This window comes from Streptopelia decaocto, assembly GCF_964273445.1.
Source record: "Streptopelia decaocto genome assembly, chromosome: 4".
NCBI classification, from domain to species: domain Eukaryota; kingdom Metazoa; phylum Chordata; class Aves; order Columbiformes; family Columbidae; genus Streptopelia; species Streptopelia decaocto.
This window is the reverse complement of record NC_138658.1, coordinates 50,204,195-50,218,602: the sequence shown is the minus strand read 5'-3', so window position 1 is coordinate 50,218,602 and position 14,408 is coordinate 50,204,195. Positions and strand designations below refer to the sequence as shown.

Genomic DNA, 14,408 nt, shown 5'->3' with positions numbered 1-14,408 from the left:
AGATTGCTGCCAAAGCCAGTGTCATAACTGCTGTCCACTGTATAAATATACAGATCCTTGTAGGACCTCACTAAAAATGCTGTATTTGGACAAGGATTCCTACATACAATCATTAGAGTTAGCCAATATTGAAGCTGTGTGACAATTGCTTTACTGACATCATACATTTATTGCCTTACTGAACATGCTCTGGAGTATGAGGTATTAATAATGATGCCTTAGAACTTCCTTCACACAAGAACAGCACAGTTGGTTGACTTCCATAAAATCATGTAAAATGCCCCTGTAAACATGTCAACATGTAAAACACCTGAAAATTTCTGAAATTTCCTGTGTTCACAAGGTTTTTTTCAATATAACATTTGCTCAGAGGGCTCTTCAGCTCAAATTTTCAAGGTTGTGATAATCAAAATAAATAATTCTGGTGTCCCTTCCCCATCTTCTCCCCAAAGCTTGATTTGTATTTCCTTACTGCACCTACCAGCACCACTGCTGGCTATATTAGATTATTATTTCATGTCAGGTCATTGACAGAAGATGATTTCAGTCAAAAGCATCAGTGGTGTGAAACTCAGCATGTGTGCTCTTTGAGAATTTGCAAGCCTTGAAAGTAAAACAGCTCCTTCAAGTTGGCATCTTCCAGAGAAGCTCCCAAGATTTTGTATTTCACATTCCTTTATCAGATCTCTTTCTAATCTCTCCATTTCTCTCTCTCACACACGGCTCATTTCTCAGGCTGAGTGAATGTGATTTCCCAGACTTTTGAGACCAAAGTACTTCAGCTGCACAAAGCTCCATAAAAACTTTAAGGGATGTGTTGTCATTCTTTTGGGCTCTGCTAAGCCTCAGTGACAAACATGGAAAAAGAACAATCTATACAAAGTAATTATTGGCTACCTTTCAATGGAGATGACAGCATGATAATTATGTAAGTTCTATATGAAGATTGAATTCTTTGCTTGCAGAGACAGCCTTGCCGAAGATGCGCAAATTGTGCAAATTCAGCTTCTCAAGAGGGAGGAAACTGATAGACATTTGCCCATCTGATATTAATTGGGAAGTAAACAGCCACTGTTACCCTCAAAACTTTGATAAAACAAAAGCGTGACTACAGAAGATTAATGCAGCTTGTGAAGAAAACCATTTTATAATAATACTCATCGTATGACATTCAGATCAAAGCAAAGGTTTCTTTTGATTACACATCTAGCATTCAAATCGAGTTCCCTAACGTAAGAATGAAATGAGCGTTTTTCCAGTTTTGCAGGAAGTATTTTCCAAACTCAAAAAAATTTTCCCTCTGGAATTCATGGAAAATAATCTATCTAAAAAGTAACCTCCTACTTAGTGTATGCTGTTAAACAAGTAGAGTGCAAGTGCTCTGCTAACTGGTTGCTCCTACATTACTCATTTTCTTTTCCTCCAGGGCCAGGGTTTTTTACTTCAGAGGATGCCAGATGGTTTGAGAAATTCTTTCTAGCATCCAAATTGTCTTGTAAATATTGTGAAAAAGAGCAGGAATCAAGATTTACCAAACAAAATTACTACTGAAAACCAAACAAATCCATAATATGCACTAATTCATCTTCACATAAAAACAATACATTGCAAGGAAATTTTCAAAATACATGCTATTGAAACAATATATGCTGAGTAACAGCTCATCATAGAGCTACAGGTTGTTCTCCAAAACCAGGTCCTGGCTGTTGTAAATGCACAACGAAGCACTGTATGCCAGTTTCCCAGTAAAACAGAGGGGCTAAATTTAGTCTTTGGGTAAGCTGACATGACTCCCGCAGACTTTATTAAGAGTTGTGCCTTCTTACACGAAGGGCAATTTCAGTCTGCTTTGTTTCAAGGTGTCCAAAAAACACTGTTAAATTCATAGAAAAAGAAGAGTAGGAAAACAGGTGAGAAGCACAGAGACCTAATACTTCAAAGCAGTGTATCTTTTTACATCGAGAAAAGACAGACTATTTAGTGAACTTGAGCCATGCCATGCTACATTGATTTTATATATGTGTTTTGCATAGGAAGGTTCCTCAAGAAACTGTGGACATGATGGAAGAAGAAATTATTGGAAATCTTTCCAATCAAAGGAAACCAGAAACTTCACACCCAAGTCACATTTAAACTGGAAAAAACACATTATTAGAGGTAAGTTAAAGATCATTTAGAACTCAGTTTAAACCAACCATATCAAATATAGAAATAATGTTAGCCTATTGAGGCTAATCTACAGCAAAAATCAGCCATGACTATTTAACATGTTTTTAAGCATGGTTGTGCTTCTTTCCACTCCCACCAAGTCAGTTTTGTCACTTCTGCAGTGGAAACCAGCTCAGACATTTTTAATGCCATCCATTCTCTATGGCAGGGGTGTGGAACTCATTTTCACTGGGGCCACATCAGCCTCGTGATTGCCTTCAAAGGGCTGGACATAATTTTAGGACTGTATAAATGTATTTATACATGTATTTAATTATAAATGTATTTATACAGTCCTAAAATTACATCCGGCCCTTAAAAGGCAACCTGCTTTATGGATTTATAAATGGTCTTGTGGTTCAGCTAGGAGAAATATCCTACTGCAGCTGACTTTACTGTTGTTTCATAAAAAAAACACTGAGAGTGGCAGTGTGACCACAGAGCCTGAACTGAGGAGAACCCATGTAAGTCAATAAACTGGGATCTGGGGCTATTAAATAAATTCACATCAGGGTATAATACAATAAAGGAGACTGGCTCCTTCTTAAATGAATACCCTAATGAAGGAAATGCAACAAAGTGACTGTGGTGGCTAAACCTTACGAGAATGAGAACTAGGTCAATGCGGAAACTCCTACTATGTATTCTGTGGTGTTGGTGAGCTTTGATTTCTCTGAAGTTTTACCACTTAATTCAACAATCAGTATTCAGGCCTTATAAAATGGCAAAGACATACAGCTGGAGACATAACCGAGCATGGGTCAATTCAGGCTAAGCCAAGATTTCAACCACAGCATCGTTCCAAAAACATTCTGGCCATATGACCTGTATTTTTTCCTCTCTTGTTATTTTGCTCTAGGCTTTTCAATGGATAAGTCTGCCAGTTTTCATTTCAGCTGAAATTTCTGATAATGATGCTAGGAGTTTAATTTGTGCTTTGCATCACATGAAAGAGATTAAGTAAAAAAAACTCTTGTTCCATTGCACTTTAGCATGTAAACACAAATAATGCAGGGGGAAAAGCAAAATGCACCAAAAAAACAAAACAACAACAACAAAACACTTCCCCTCCCCACCCCCCCGCCCTAAAAAAAAAAAAAAAAGGAGCAAAAAAACCCCAAAACCAAACAAAAAATCCACAAACAAAAACAACGACAAAAAAAACTCAAACATCAGATTAGCTCATTAAATCACATGTAACAAAATAACCTGAATACAATCATTCTGTGGAGGGTGAGAAATGGAATAGAGCCAATACAGAAGATCTTGCAAACAGAAGACAGCAAATCAGACTCTACTTTCTAGTGTGACAGAGCTATAAAACATGGCAGTAACTTTCTAGAAATATGTATGTGCTTAATTTAAAGTAAATGAGTGCAGTAAAGAAATTTCATAAGTCACCTGTGGAAAACTATTAGATAAGTGTCACAAAATAAACAGAAACATGGTGTGAATAGCCATCAAACAATAAAATACAAAGTAAGAAGTAGCAAGAAATACCTTGGTCAGGATAAAAATCTAACAAATATAAGAAAAAACCCACATAAAATCAAGTAATGAAAACTGAAATTTAACAAATATACTAAGAACAAAAGACTGATAAAGGAAGTTAGCTGGGCCATGACAAAGGGCTTCAGATCATACACATCTGTGAACTAGATTTATTTTTCCTCTAGCATTCAGGGAAAGTGAGAGCAGCGTACTAGAAATAGGGCTGTTTCCTGAAGGGAGAAACTGAAGACTTAAGACAAACTAAGGGTGATGTCTGGGCTGGTAGAAGAGAAATTAAAATAAAAATAGAAACAGCTTCAGGGGCAGGCAGCCTGAGTTTTGGGATTTTGGAAGGCACAGCATATGGGAAGGAAAGGAAAAAGAAGATAAAGATCATGAAAGGCAGTGATGGGTAACTCAAAATAGAGGAAGCAACTGTACGTGAAATCCAAAATTAGCTCCTAGAAACAACACACAGAAAATTAAAGAGCGAACAGTATCACACCATACAGTATATATGCAACTGCTTTCAATGGACACAGCACCAGTCCTTGGTGTTGGACTTTGACCGTCCTTGGGGACAACCTCAGCTTCCAGAAAGGGATGGTAACTGGAATAGCTAATCCAGCCTCATTCCAAACTCACAGACCATAGATAGAAAACCTGAAATATTCCTGTATTTTTTAAAGTGTAAGTCCCACAAGATGGTTGAATTTAACCAGATTAGTTTTTTTTTTTTTTTTCTTTCTGCAAAGAAATGTTTTATTGCTCCTCCAGAAGCGCTATGTTGTGACTTTGTTGCCACAAGATAAAAGAGAAAAGAGATGGTGCTGTGAAAAACATCAGGGATTATAGTAAGCAGTAAAAGGATATTGACTGACCTAAAAACCACTGCATACTCATGTTTTTGAGGGAAAAGTGATTTAAAACAATGTAACTAAATAAATTATTTTTGTGCCTTTTTTTCCAAAAGGCAAATTATAGGAGCTTGAAAGGAGATGTCCAACTTGTTTTTTGTTGATGCACTAAACAATCTCTAATCAGAGATCTAAGTATTACATATACTATCAATAACTGTAGATCTTTACTGTGTGGTTACCAAGAAAGAGATAAAAATTGAAATGCCTCAAATCCTGAATCACTTTAAATCTTGGACAAAGTGCTTAAGGCACTTAGTTGTATATAGCTTTAAAACCTTGTTTTTCTCAAAGCACAAAGTGTTACAAGTTCAGCCTCTAAATCCATAAGTAATGTTTTAAAAAATATTGACCTTTAAAGTTTCCATGATTAAATAACCTTCACCAAACTGCAACTCAGTATTCTTTCATAAATCAGTCTCCATTCCCAGCTTAATTGTTCTTAGATTAGTGGCAATCAGCCTTTTCCTGGAACAAGTAGCAAAAGCTTTTTTTTTTTTGGCCACTTTCCTTCTTCAGAACACGTAACCTCAAGATGGCCTCACAAGTGAAAAAGAGACTGAGGTTTGCTTACAGACTATAATTTCTTCAATAACATTTTTGTGTGGGCCACCCAGACTGCATGTGTGGTGCCTCGGAGCATTCTAAAGGCAAGGCACCTTCCAGACTTCATCACAGCTGCACCAGCTGGAGTACTCTTTGATAACCTGGAGACAGAACTAAAAATATCTTCATTAAGTCTCAATATAACATGAGTTATGAGGGCTGCAGTTATGTTGCAGGACAGGTTTAGAATTCAAAATTGGTTTTGACAGTCAATTTTTTACTTTATTATTTTCATTTTAGATAAATGCTCGAAAAACTGTTAAAATTCAGCTGAGACAAGTGCAAGATTCTGCACATGAAAATAAGAATCACCTGTACGTGTACAGAATGGGAAACAGCTGACTAAGGTAGCAAAGAAAAGCAAAACAATGCAAAGTAAAGTGAGAAAAATGAAGTATGGAGACTATAGCATAGTGTAAGATGAATAAGCATCAGCTGTGCAGCTCTATTGAAAAAAACCATAACAACAAGTGTAGGCAAAATAATGAAATTCTTGCAGACAGGAGTCTACAAAGTTCTTAAAGTAACTTTCCTGTTTAACTTGTCGCTGGTAAGACTGCAGACAGGATCTTATGTCCAAATTTGGGTGCTAGGTTTCAAGAAAGAGGAAGATAACTGGAGAGAGTCCAAAAGAAAGCAGTCAAAATGAAAAACTCAACTCTAGAGAAAAATGACCAGTAAAAAAAGAGTTGAAGAGGGTTGTGTTGCATAAGACAGAAAATTCTGAGGCAGGGGATGACAATATTTTCAAGTACATAGCCTGTTACAGAAAGGAACTAGTCTGTTCTCAGTCTCAAGGGTGGACACGATGAGAAGTATGAATCTCAAATTACAGCAATATAGAATCAAGTAAGACATCAGGAAACATTCTAGTCTAGGCAGTGAAGCATTATGATAGACTGCCTAGAGAGATGATGTAGCTACTGCCACTGGAAGTCTTCAAGTTAGGTTTACAAAATGGAATTCCAGTGGACAGTTAGAGACTTGATTGTTGTAGGACAGTTTAGATGCAACTATTATTAGGTCATTAGTTGTGAAATCAAATAACCGTAACACACAACATCCAGTAATGGCTGGCTCAAAACCATCACCACAGCAGCTTCTCTGCAAAGGGTGAGCATATTCAAGAACCCACGGAGCCCTGATGGTGGAGATGCAAGCTCATTTCTTCCCCAGAAGTACTGATATACTGTGGTGCTAAGAGCACATAATGTACATAAATGTATGTAAGTGTATCTACCAAACAGCCAGCCAAGGACAGTTTCTTGCGGCTAAATGAAGATCAGAAGAGATTTTGCTGACTGCTTCTCTGACTGGCTATGATTTACAGCCAAAAGACTGTGGCTCTTCAAGCCCATCAGAACCTCACCTCCTGCATGGTACCTGCCCACCACCACCACACACAGTTAATCAGTGTTCAGATTCTGCTTTTAATCCCATTTCTTCTGCAATTCAGACTTGCTCAGCCTTGCTGAGTTGTAATTAAGAGGTTCCTTTATTAAGATATTTTGCATAACCACTGGTTTGCTCTTAATTCAGCAACTTGAAGCTAAAGACTATGTGCATCTCAAGAAACACACTGTAAAACATGTATTTTATTCATAAATTGTCCTGTTGTCCTTATCTTCTAAACAACTAGTAAGTGCATGATAACCACTTTAGCCATAAAAAAAGCAGTATTCATGCAAGACAAGCCTCCGTCATTAGTCCAGGTTATACATTGGAAATGATACATTAGGATGTTTCTCGCTTTGCATATCCAATGCACTTTTTTTTTTTGTGGAGTTCTGTTTGTCTTCTGATGGAATGCAAACTCCTGCTTGTCAGTTCAGTACCCATTTGTCAGCCATACTCTCAAGTTTCTCATTACTGCAGAAAGCTATTACAAAAATTAGACTTCACATTCTCTATAGTTTTTATATTTTTGTTTCTCTATTTGCTATATATGCCATACTGAAATTGTGCGCTCTTAAGCCTATGCTTCTAAAATTGCATTGCTTGAACTGCCTGTAATTCATCTTTTCAGATGTAAAAATCTGTTTGCTTTTATTAACCTAAATATGCCTTCAGATAGGTGTTTTGGCATATATTATTCTGCCTTAATCTCTGTTTATGAGAAGTTTTAAAAGTCATGAAGAAATATATGCTGCAGGTTGTTCAAATGAATAAATCCAGTTGAAAGTCATAGTCATCAATTCTCTAATCTAATAACACTCTTACTGTACAATGCAGAATTTGACTGTGTTTACAGCATTACAGTTGTAATTCTTTTCTATCAAGCATTTTCCAAATCTGTGTTTGTATTTTGAGTTCTCATTCTGCCAATGCTCTCTATTCAAACAAATCCTGCAACAAGTCTCTATAATCATAACATGAAAAACAAACAAACAAACAAAACAGTTATTCTTGTTTGATTCCTGAATGTAGAGACTCCCAAGTTTATATGTTTTTCTCTACAACTAGTTTCTAGGGTGGTTAGAAACTTTTGTTTGGTTTTAAAAATGAAATCTGAAATTCATAGATATTCACGAAATTCCTGGTGAACTGTGTGAATATTTTCCTGAAGAAAAACCGCAGTTGTTATGAAAGTCATAGAACCTATGAGAACAGGTAACATGGAAGACCAATTAATAAAAACCAAAATTAATCTGAGAAATTGCAACTGATTTTTTTCCCAAAGGATATCTATACAACTATCAGGAGCAACTGTGAGGTATCTCAGATGATATCTTGTATCAGAAGTGATCTGAATTTTTTCAGAATGCCCCATTGATTAAATCGACAGAGCAGTCTGAAGTGTGGATCAGATTATTTCAAATACTATTACAAAATTATGAGAGAGGGGGATGAGTACATGTTCTCAGCAGAACACTAAAGGGTATTTAGGAGAAGTACTGTCCACAGAGCTTGCTAGCCATCTCTGTAAAAATACATGTCAATACATTCTGGAATGGTTAGCTGTCCTTCACTGCACATAAAATAATATCCCTAGGCCACAGCTGCAGCATGAGCTTAACTCAGAACTCAAGGTTGTGCCAAAAGCTCATCAACAAAGAAACATACTGCAGAGGATTTCAGTAAGCAACAATCTTAAAATGCCAGCATGCCTATCTACCTTTGAACCAGCATTTTGTACTTGACATTATCACATTATCTCACAGAAACAATATCAAAAACATTACAGCACCCCAGGGGCTAAGAGCACACCCTTAGTTTGTGTCTACAGTCTACAAGGGTTACATGGCATCAGGTGTGGCTATTCCCTCAAACAGGATTTCTTCTTCACGTCTACTGTACCTGTACTACATAAAATCTGATGGTTGCCTATTGTGTACCTCCCTTTCTGGTGAACCTGGTGTGCAGACAGAGCTGATAAACCCTCTCAGTGTCTGAAAGGCAGGTAAGAGGAACATCTTTGGGACTAGACATCCCTTTTCAGTGAGGGTGACCACTGTGCCCATATAAGAGCCCCATGGATTACTTCAGGCACAGTTGCCTTCATTCCCTCCACCCCAACAGAACACATCTTAGCTCTTTGGTGTCATTAACCAAATCAGTGGGGGGAAAAAAAAAAAAGCCTAATACTATTGTTATTATAACTAGGGGGACAAAACTGTTAAGAGACAATAGAAGAATTTTCTTTAAGTCTAGATGTTGTGTATTTGGATATTTATTACTACAAATAAATGGGTCAAGTGGAAAGTTTGCACCTAACATTTTTTCTTACTGGGTAGCTCCTACTGTGTCTGCCTCAGCATGAGAGAGCTTATCCAGTGAACATATGGTAGTAAATCTCTTTTGCAAGCAAGTTAAATATTGTCCCTGACTTCCTTGCTTCACTACACTCATTTTGATCCTTCCTGAGAGAGACCAAATCTCTACCATCTTCAGGAGACCAAAATTACAACCTGAGATACTAGACCTCAGACAGTCAATTAAATAGCAAACATGCATCCTAAAATGCTGACTAGACAGGTTCCCTTGAACTAAATTCATCCAGCTAAATTTAATCTATTTTTCCCCTTCAAGACACGAAAGTACTTGGACAAACAAACACAAAAACCTTGTCAAGAAGGACTAACATTGAAAACACGATCTGTGTTCCATTCAGAAAAGGACAAGTATTTCAGGACTGATTTCTCCCTCTGTCTCTCTCCCCTTGACCCGCCTCCCAAGAAAATCAGCTAGACATCATCCAGGTTTTTGCAAAAGTTAAGGAAAAAAAACACTCTCAAGTGGAACAGGAATGGAAGAAAGATAAGAACATAACATTTTTTTTCATTACTATGTTCAACCAAGTTAAAAAACTTAGAAACATACTAAAATTACATACCAACAGCATTACATACCAAAATATATTCTATTACCTAAGAATCGTGCAGCTACTTCCTGGTTCACAAGTGTAAGTAGTTCAGTTCTTCAAGCAATATGTTATACTGCAGGAACAAGGTCTGGGAATTAACATCTTTGTCTTGTAGATTTCTACAGATGCACTAAATCAACCTAGCACTGCGAATATTCAGGTTTTATACTGTTAAATGGTTTCCTTATGTACCTCTAAAAGTCCTGTTCTTATGGAGGGCTGTCATAGCTCTTCCAACAAACCATTGAGTTCAAGTCCAGCACCACATCTAAGTGAACACATTTTTGTAGAAGCCATAACTCAGTGTTGCAAATACTTCCAAGAATGTATGTTTCTCTTACAGTCCAAATTCCCGTAGCTTTCTGAAAATCTCAGTTTTGTTTGTTTGTTTTCCTAAAACAACTTCCAGTCCCCATGGGTTATCCAGAAAAGACTGTGACCAGCATAACACATCATCTCCAAAAGCTAAGTACACAGACCCCAAGGATTATGTAGCTTTAAAACATCATTGTCATTAAATCAACTTCACCTTCTGTCACAGTATTGGTACTATGAGCTATGGTACTATTGCCTTGAACTATGAGCCTCTGCATGCCTTTTCTGCCCGAGGCTCTAATTCTTCCCTTCAGTCTCTCCATTTCTCAGACACTACTTCTGCAGGATATACTGGCAGCAACAGCCAAGCATGACATCATTAGAACCGCCTCACCAGTTTTGCTGTGAATCTGTTCAGTCTTTAGGAGACTCATACTGTACACAAGTGCATCTGTCTGAAGCACACAGAAGAAATCACGGAGTTTCTAGTACTTTATGCTGGTGCGGAAGTCTTACAACCACTTAAAAGTCTCCAGCTCCCCTTCATGCGGTGCTCTCTTATGCAGTCTGCAGGGCATCACACCCACCGTTCTTCAGCAATAAAAACCAGAGTCTGCCTCAGAAGGAAGTGCGTTTGGGTTTTTTCCTCAGTCCTGTACTGTTTCCTAAACCTTTCTTTGCAGTATGCCAGGCCCACTGTCACACAGGACTGGAAATTATTAAGAACGACGAGAAGTTCAGAAAACGACTTACTTTTTGGTGAAGCGTGATGACCCAAATTATCTTACCCAAATCTATATTAAGCTTTTTTAACCCAAAATCCAACCCTCCCTCTCTGCACTTCAGAGCAGGTGTTTCGAAGGGAGAACCGAGGCTTAAGTCAGAACTATGTAAGCATGGGATGTCCTGAGCATCCGGTTGATAAGAAAAGAGCAAGCCCACTTAAGTGGAAGCGTGAACACATGGAAGGGGAGCAGGCTCACAGTCTACACTCCCTTCCCCAGACTACTACTGCTGACCCCACAGCAGCCAGGCCTCTGGGGCTTGTTGCCTTACCCATTCTCCAGGGCAGGTAAATGGTATGTGTGGCAGTACCAGCACCGGGGCACCACGTGGAGGGAAACTGGCAACTGCGTGTAGCTACTCTTGAAGAACCTGGAAATAAAGGGCGGTGGAAATACAGACTAAACTAACAAAAAGCTCAGAAATAGGCTCATCTTTGGTTTGCACTGGGGTGCTTAGCGCACATCCATTTCTTTCACAAGTTTATTAATGCCTCCCTGTAGTAACAAACCTTGGACAGGCAAAATTCGAGCTATCCCTTCCCCCACCAAGAAGTTTCAAAAATCTAAACCAAATCAGGTGTTCCAAGTTTGTTAGGATTAAAATTAGACCCAAGCACAACACAGAAAGTGTCCTTTCAACTCTTCCTGGGGAGGAAAGTGGCAAAGTCTGAACATGACAAACACGAATATTAATGTTTCCTTATTGCTTCCTAATTGCCTAGTCTGGTTTAGAGAAAGCTAAGTGATTCAAGAGTACTTGACAAACAGCAGTCCTCTCCGAGAGGCATGCAGTACAAGCTAAACCTTGATGTCAGCTCTAAAGCCAAGACTTCCTGGAACAGGTACCTAGCATTGGGATCAGAAAGCGTACTATCAGGTATCTGAAGATCCTAGTTTTCTGTATAACCTGGGGAGCTCCTGGCCCCATGAGACCAGAGGGTGCCTCCCTGAGAGGGTTGAATGCGGTCACTGACTTGACGTGGATTCAGAAACCAACTTCGTGGTCCTTTCGCAGGATTATTTAGGGCAGGCGGAAGGGCAGGAGGAGGAAGGGCTGTGGCTCCGTCTGCAACGCGTATCGGCCGGGGCCAGCCCCGCGCCGGAGGGCCCCGCACCGGCTCAGCATCTCCGCCCCTCTCCGGCCCACTCCCGGGCTGCTCCGGCAAAACTCCTCGGGACATCGCCGCTCTCCGGCGGCCAACTCCGTCTCAGGCAGGTCCTGGCGCAGCCTGCCCGGCGCCCCCTCCGCCGGGGGCAGGGATGCGGTCGCTTCCTTTGCCTGCCGCCCCCGGGGGGAGCCCCCCGCCACCCCTCCGCCGGCCCCAGCAGGGCCTGCCCCCGGAGGGGCTGCTCTGCCGCCCCCGCCCCCCGCCGGCGCGCCTGCCCGCCAGCACTCACCATATTACAGATGGAGGCGATGTTTCTGACAGTCATGAGTCTAAAGGTTGCAGCGATCCCACACCGCCATCTTTATAAGGTGAAAACAGCCCCGCTCATGGTGGGAAGAGCGCAGGAAGGGAGAGGGGGCGGCAGCGGCTCCTGCTCCGGGGCTGGGATAAAAGCAAGAGGAGGGGACAGCACAGGCACCCTTTGCGCCCGCAGAGCAGCGAGAAGGACGGACCTTCCTGCCCTCCTTCCTCCGGGCGAGTGACCGGAGGCTTTAGCAGCGCGGGGAGAGCAGCCGCATCTCCGCTCCTTCCGCCTCTGACTCTCGCACGGTCCGCAGGGCCCCGGGCTCCCGCTGGAGCGCTCAGCCGCGCCTCTGCGCCAGCCGGCACGGCGCTAAACTCTCCCTCCCTCCTCCTCCTCCTCTCCTGGCGGCTGCCGTTGCCGCTCGCCGCTCCATTGCAGCGCTGCGCCCGCTGATCCGCTCTGACAGCGCCGGGGAAGGAAGGTCAGAGGCAGTGACCGGCACGGGGGCACCCCCGGCGGGCCCGGCTGGCGGCTGCCGCCGCAGCCAGTGCGCTGCGGAGAGAGGGGGTGCGGGGGGGCTGCCCCTGCCGCCTCCGCCCGGCCTGCGAGTTCTAATCGGCGGGCAGTAGGGTGAAGAACAGGAAGGCAGAGTGCAGGCAGGACGACATTGGATGTGTGACAGTGACGGCAGCACTGTACTTCGGGACACGCTCTCTCCACTTCATTTGAGGCACTCACAAACCCCAGAACAGTAGGCTGGAAAGTAATTTACTGCCTACAGCAGGTGCTTTGCATTGCCATTCCTGCAGACAACTTCTGTCTTCACAAATGCTCTTTTAGAACCATATCCACACCACGCGTCTTAGTGCCAAAGTGCTCACAAGTTTACAACACGTGGCATTTATACAACACTGTTAGTGCAATAACCTCTTCAAACACAAGTAAGTTGAGGCCCATGCCTTTCTCCAAGTAGAGCAGCATGAGCGTGTTAAATTTACACGTGCTAAGAGGCACGAGGCCATTAAACAGCTAACTTGAGGCCATACAGCAGATCTCTGAGAGCAGCAAGAACAGAGTTCAGCTAGGGCAATGTCTTGTCTTAGAATTCCCCTTTTCCTTAGCAGATGTTGTTTTCAGCAGAAGCTTAAGGCCCATTTATTGTTCTTCTGCTATGCTGAGGAAACCATTAAAATGAAGAGAGAGAACTGCTAGCATTTCTCCAGGCACCTTTGCTCCTAACAGCACCTGGAAGCATGGCACACTTTTACTTCATGATGCTGGTATATAATAATTTCAGTCTATAGAGCTTGGCCCCTCAGGTTTATTTAGAGGAAATATTCAGAAGTCAGTAATTTTATTTATTTATTTATTTATTTCAAGAGATGCTCTATGATTATTAATACAAATCTGGCATCAGCAGTAGCATCTAAAGATAAATTCCTACCCTTAGAATACTGTTAGGTAAGTGGCCTTGATCCAGCTCATCGTGGACAAGTGCCCACTTTATAAAAACAGTATCAAATTTGGCATTAGTTGGTATCCTGCTGACAGTTTCAGCAAAGAAACTCAAAATGGAGTTGTCACAGAGATAGAATTTTCTTTCCCCCGTAAGCTGGATTAGTTACATTAAATCACTGCAGACATTTGAAATACAGGATGGAGAATGATTTTTGGACGTTATTGAGTGAAGTCATCAGGGGTACTAAACTGCTTCATAAATCCACAAATCACTATGTAAAAGAGACATCAAATAATATAACATTGAGAAAAATTAATCTTTGGTATAATTCTGTTAAGTCCATGATCTTACATTATGTGTGAATTTTGATCCCAAGTGTTTAATTTGTTTGAACACTGAGGACTGGATTATACATAGTATCATGGGTTTTCTTGACATAACCAAGGGAAATGGGAGTTAAACTGCAGTGTCATTTCAGAACTGGCCACCCCCAGCCTCATCTGGGAAGCAATCAAGGCCCGATTGGTCTCCAATGCATTTCTAAGTAGCCTCCAGGGACTGACAGTACTGCACTACATCTGGCTTTGAAACCTCAGATCCCTTTTATTCCAGAAGCCTAATTGTGCACTCTGCTGCAGCGTATTTATTCCAGTTTACTGTTGAGATCGTACTTGCTCTCAATGAAAAGTTATGAAGTAAATGAATGGGTTTGGAAGGTGATTAAAAATATAAATGGAATAAAATGTAATAATCAATAAAGCCATTTACCTCATATATATTTTAATGGCAAGGACATTATTTCCAAAATATGAACCTCAGAGAAATCATACGAAGTAGGAAAACAAAAAAGT

At 40.8% G+C, this 14,408-nt stretch overlaps 1 protein-coding gene across 1 annotated transcript in view; it reads right to left on the bottom strand.

Annotated features, from left to right (window-relative positions):
- USP46 (ubiquitin specific peptidase 46) overlaps positions 1 to 12,722 on the bottom strand; it is a 31,875-nt gene extending 19,153 nt beyond the window's left edge. Inside the window, exon 1 of the mRNA XM_082052145.1 lies at positions 12,084 to 12,722. Coding sequence (XP_081908271.1) covers positions 12,084 to 12,119 — 36 coding nt within the window. The 5' untranslated portion in view covers positions 12,120 to 12,722. The remainder of the gene's footprint in view (positions 1 to 12,083) is intronic.
- Positions 12,723 to 14,408: the final 1,686 nt, after the last annotated feature.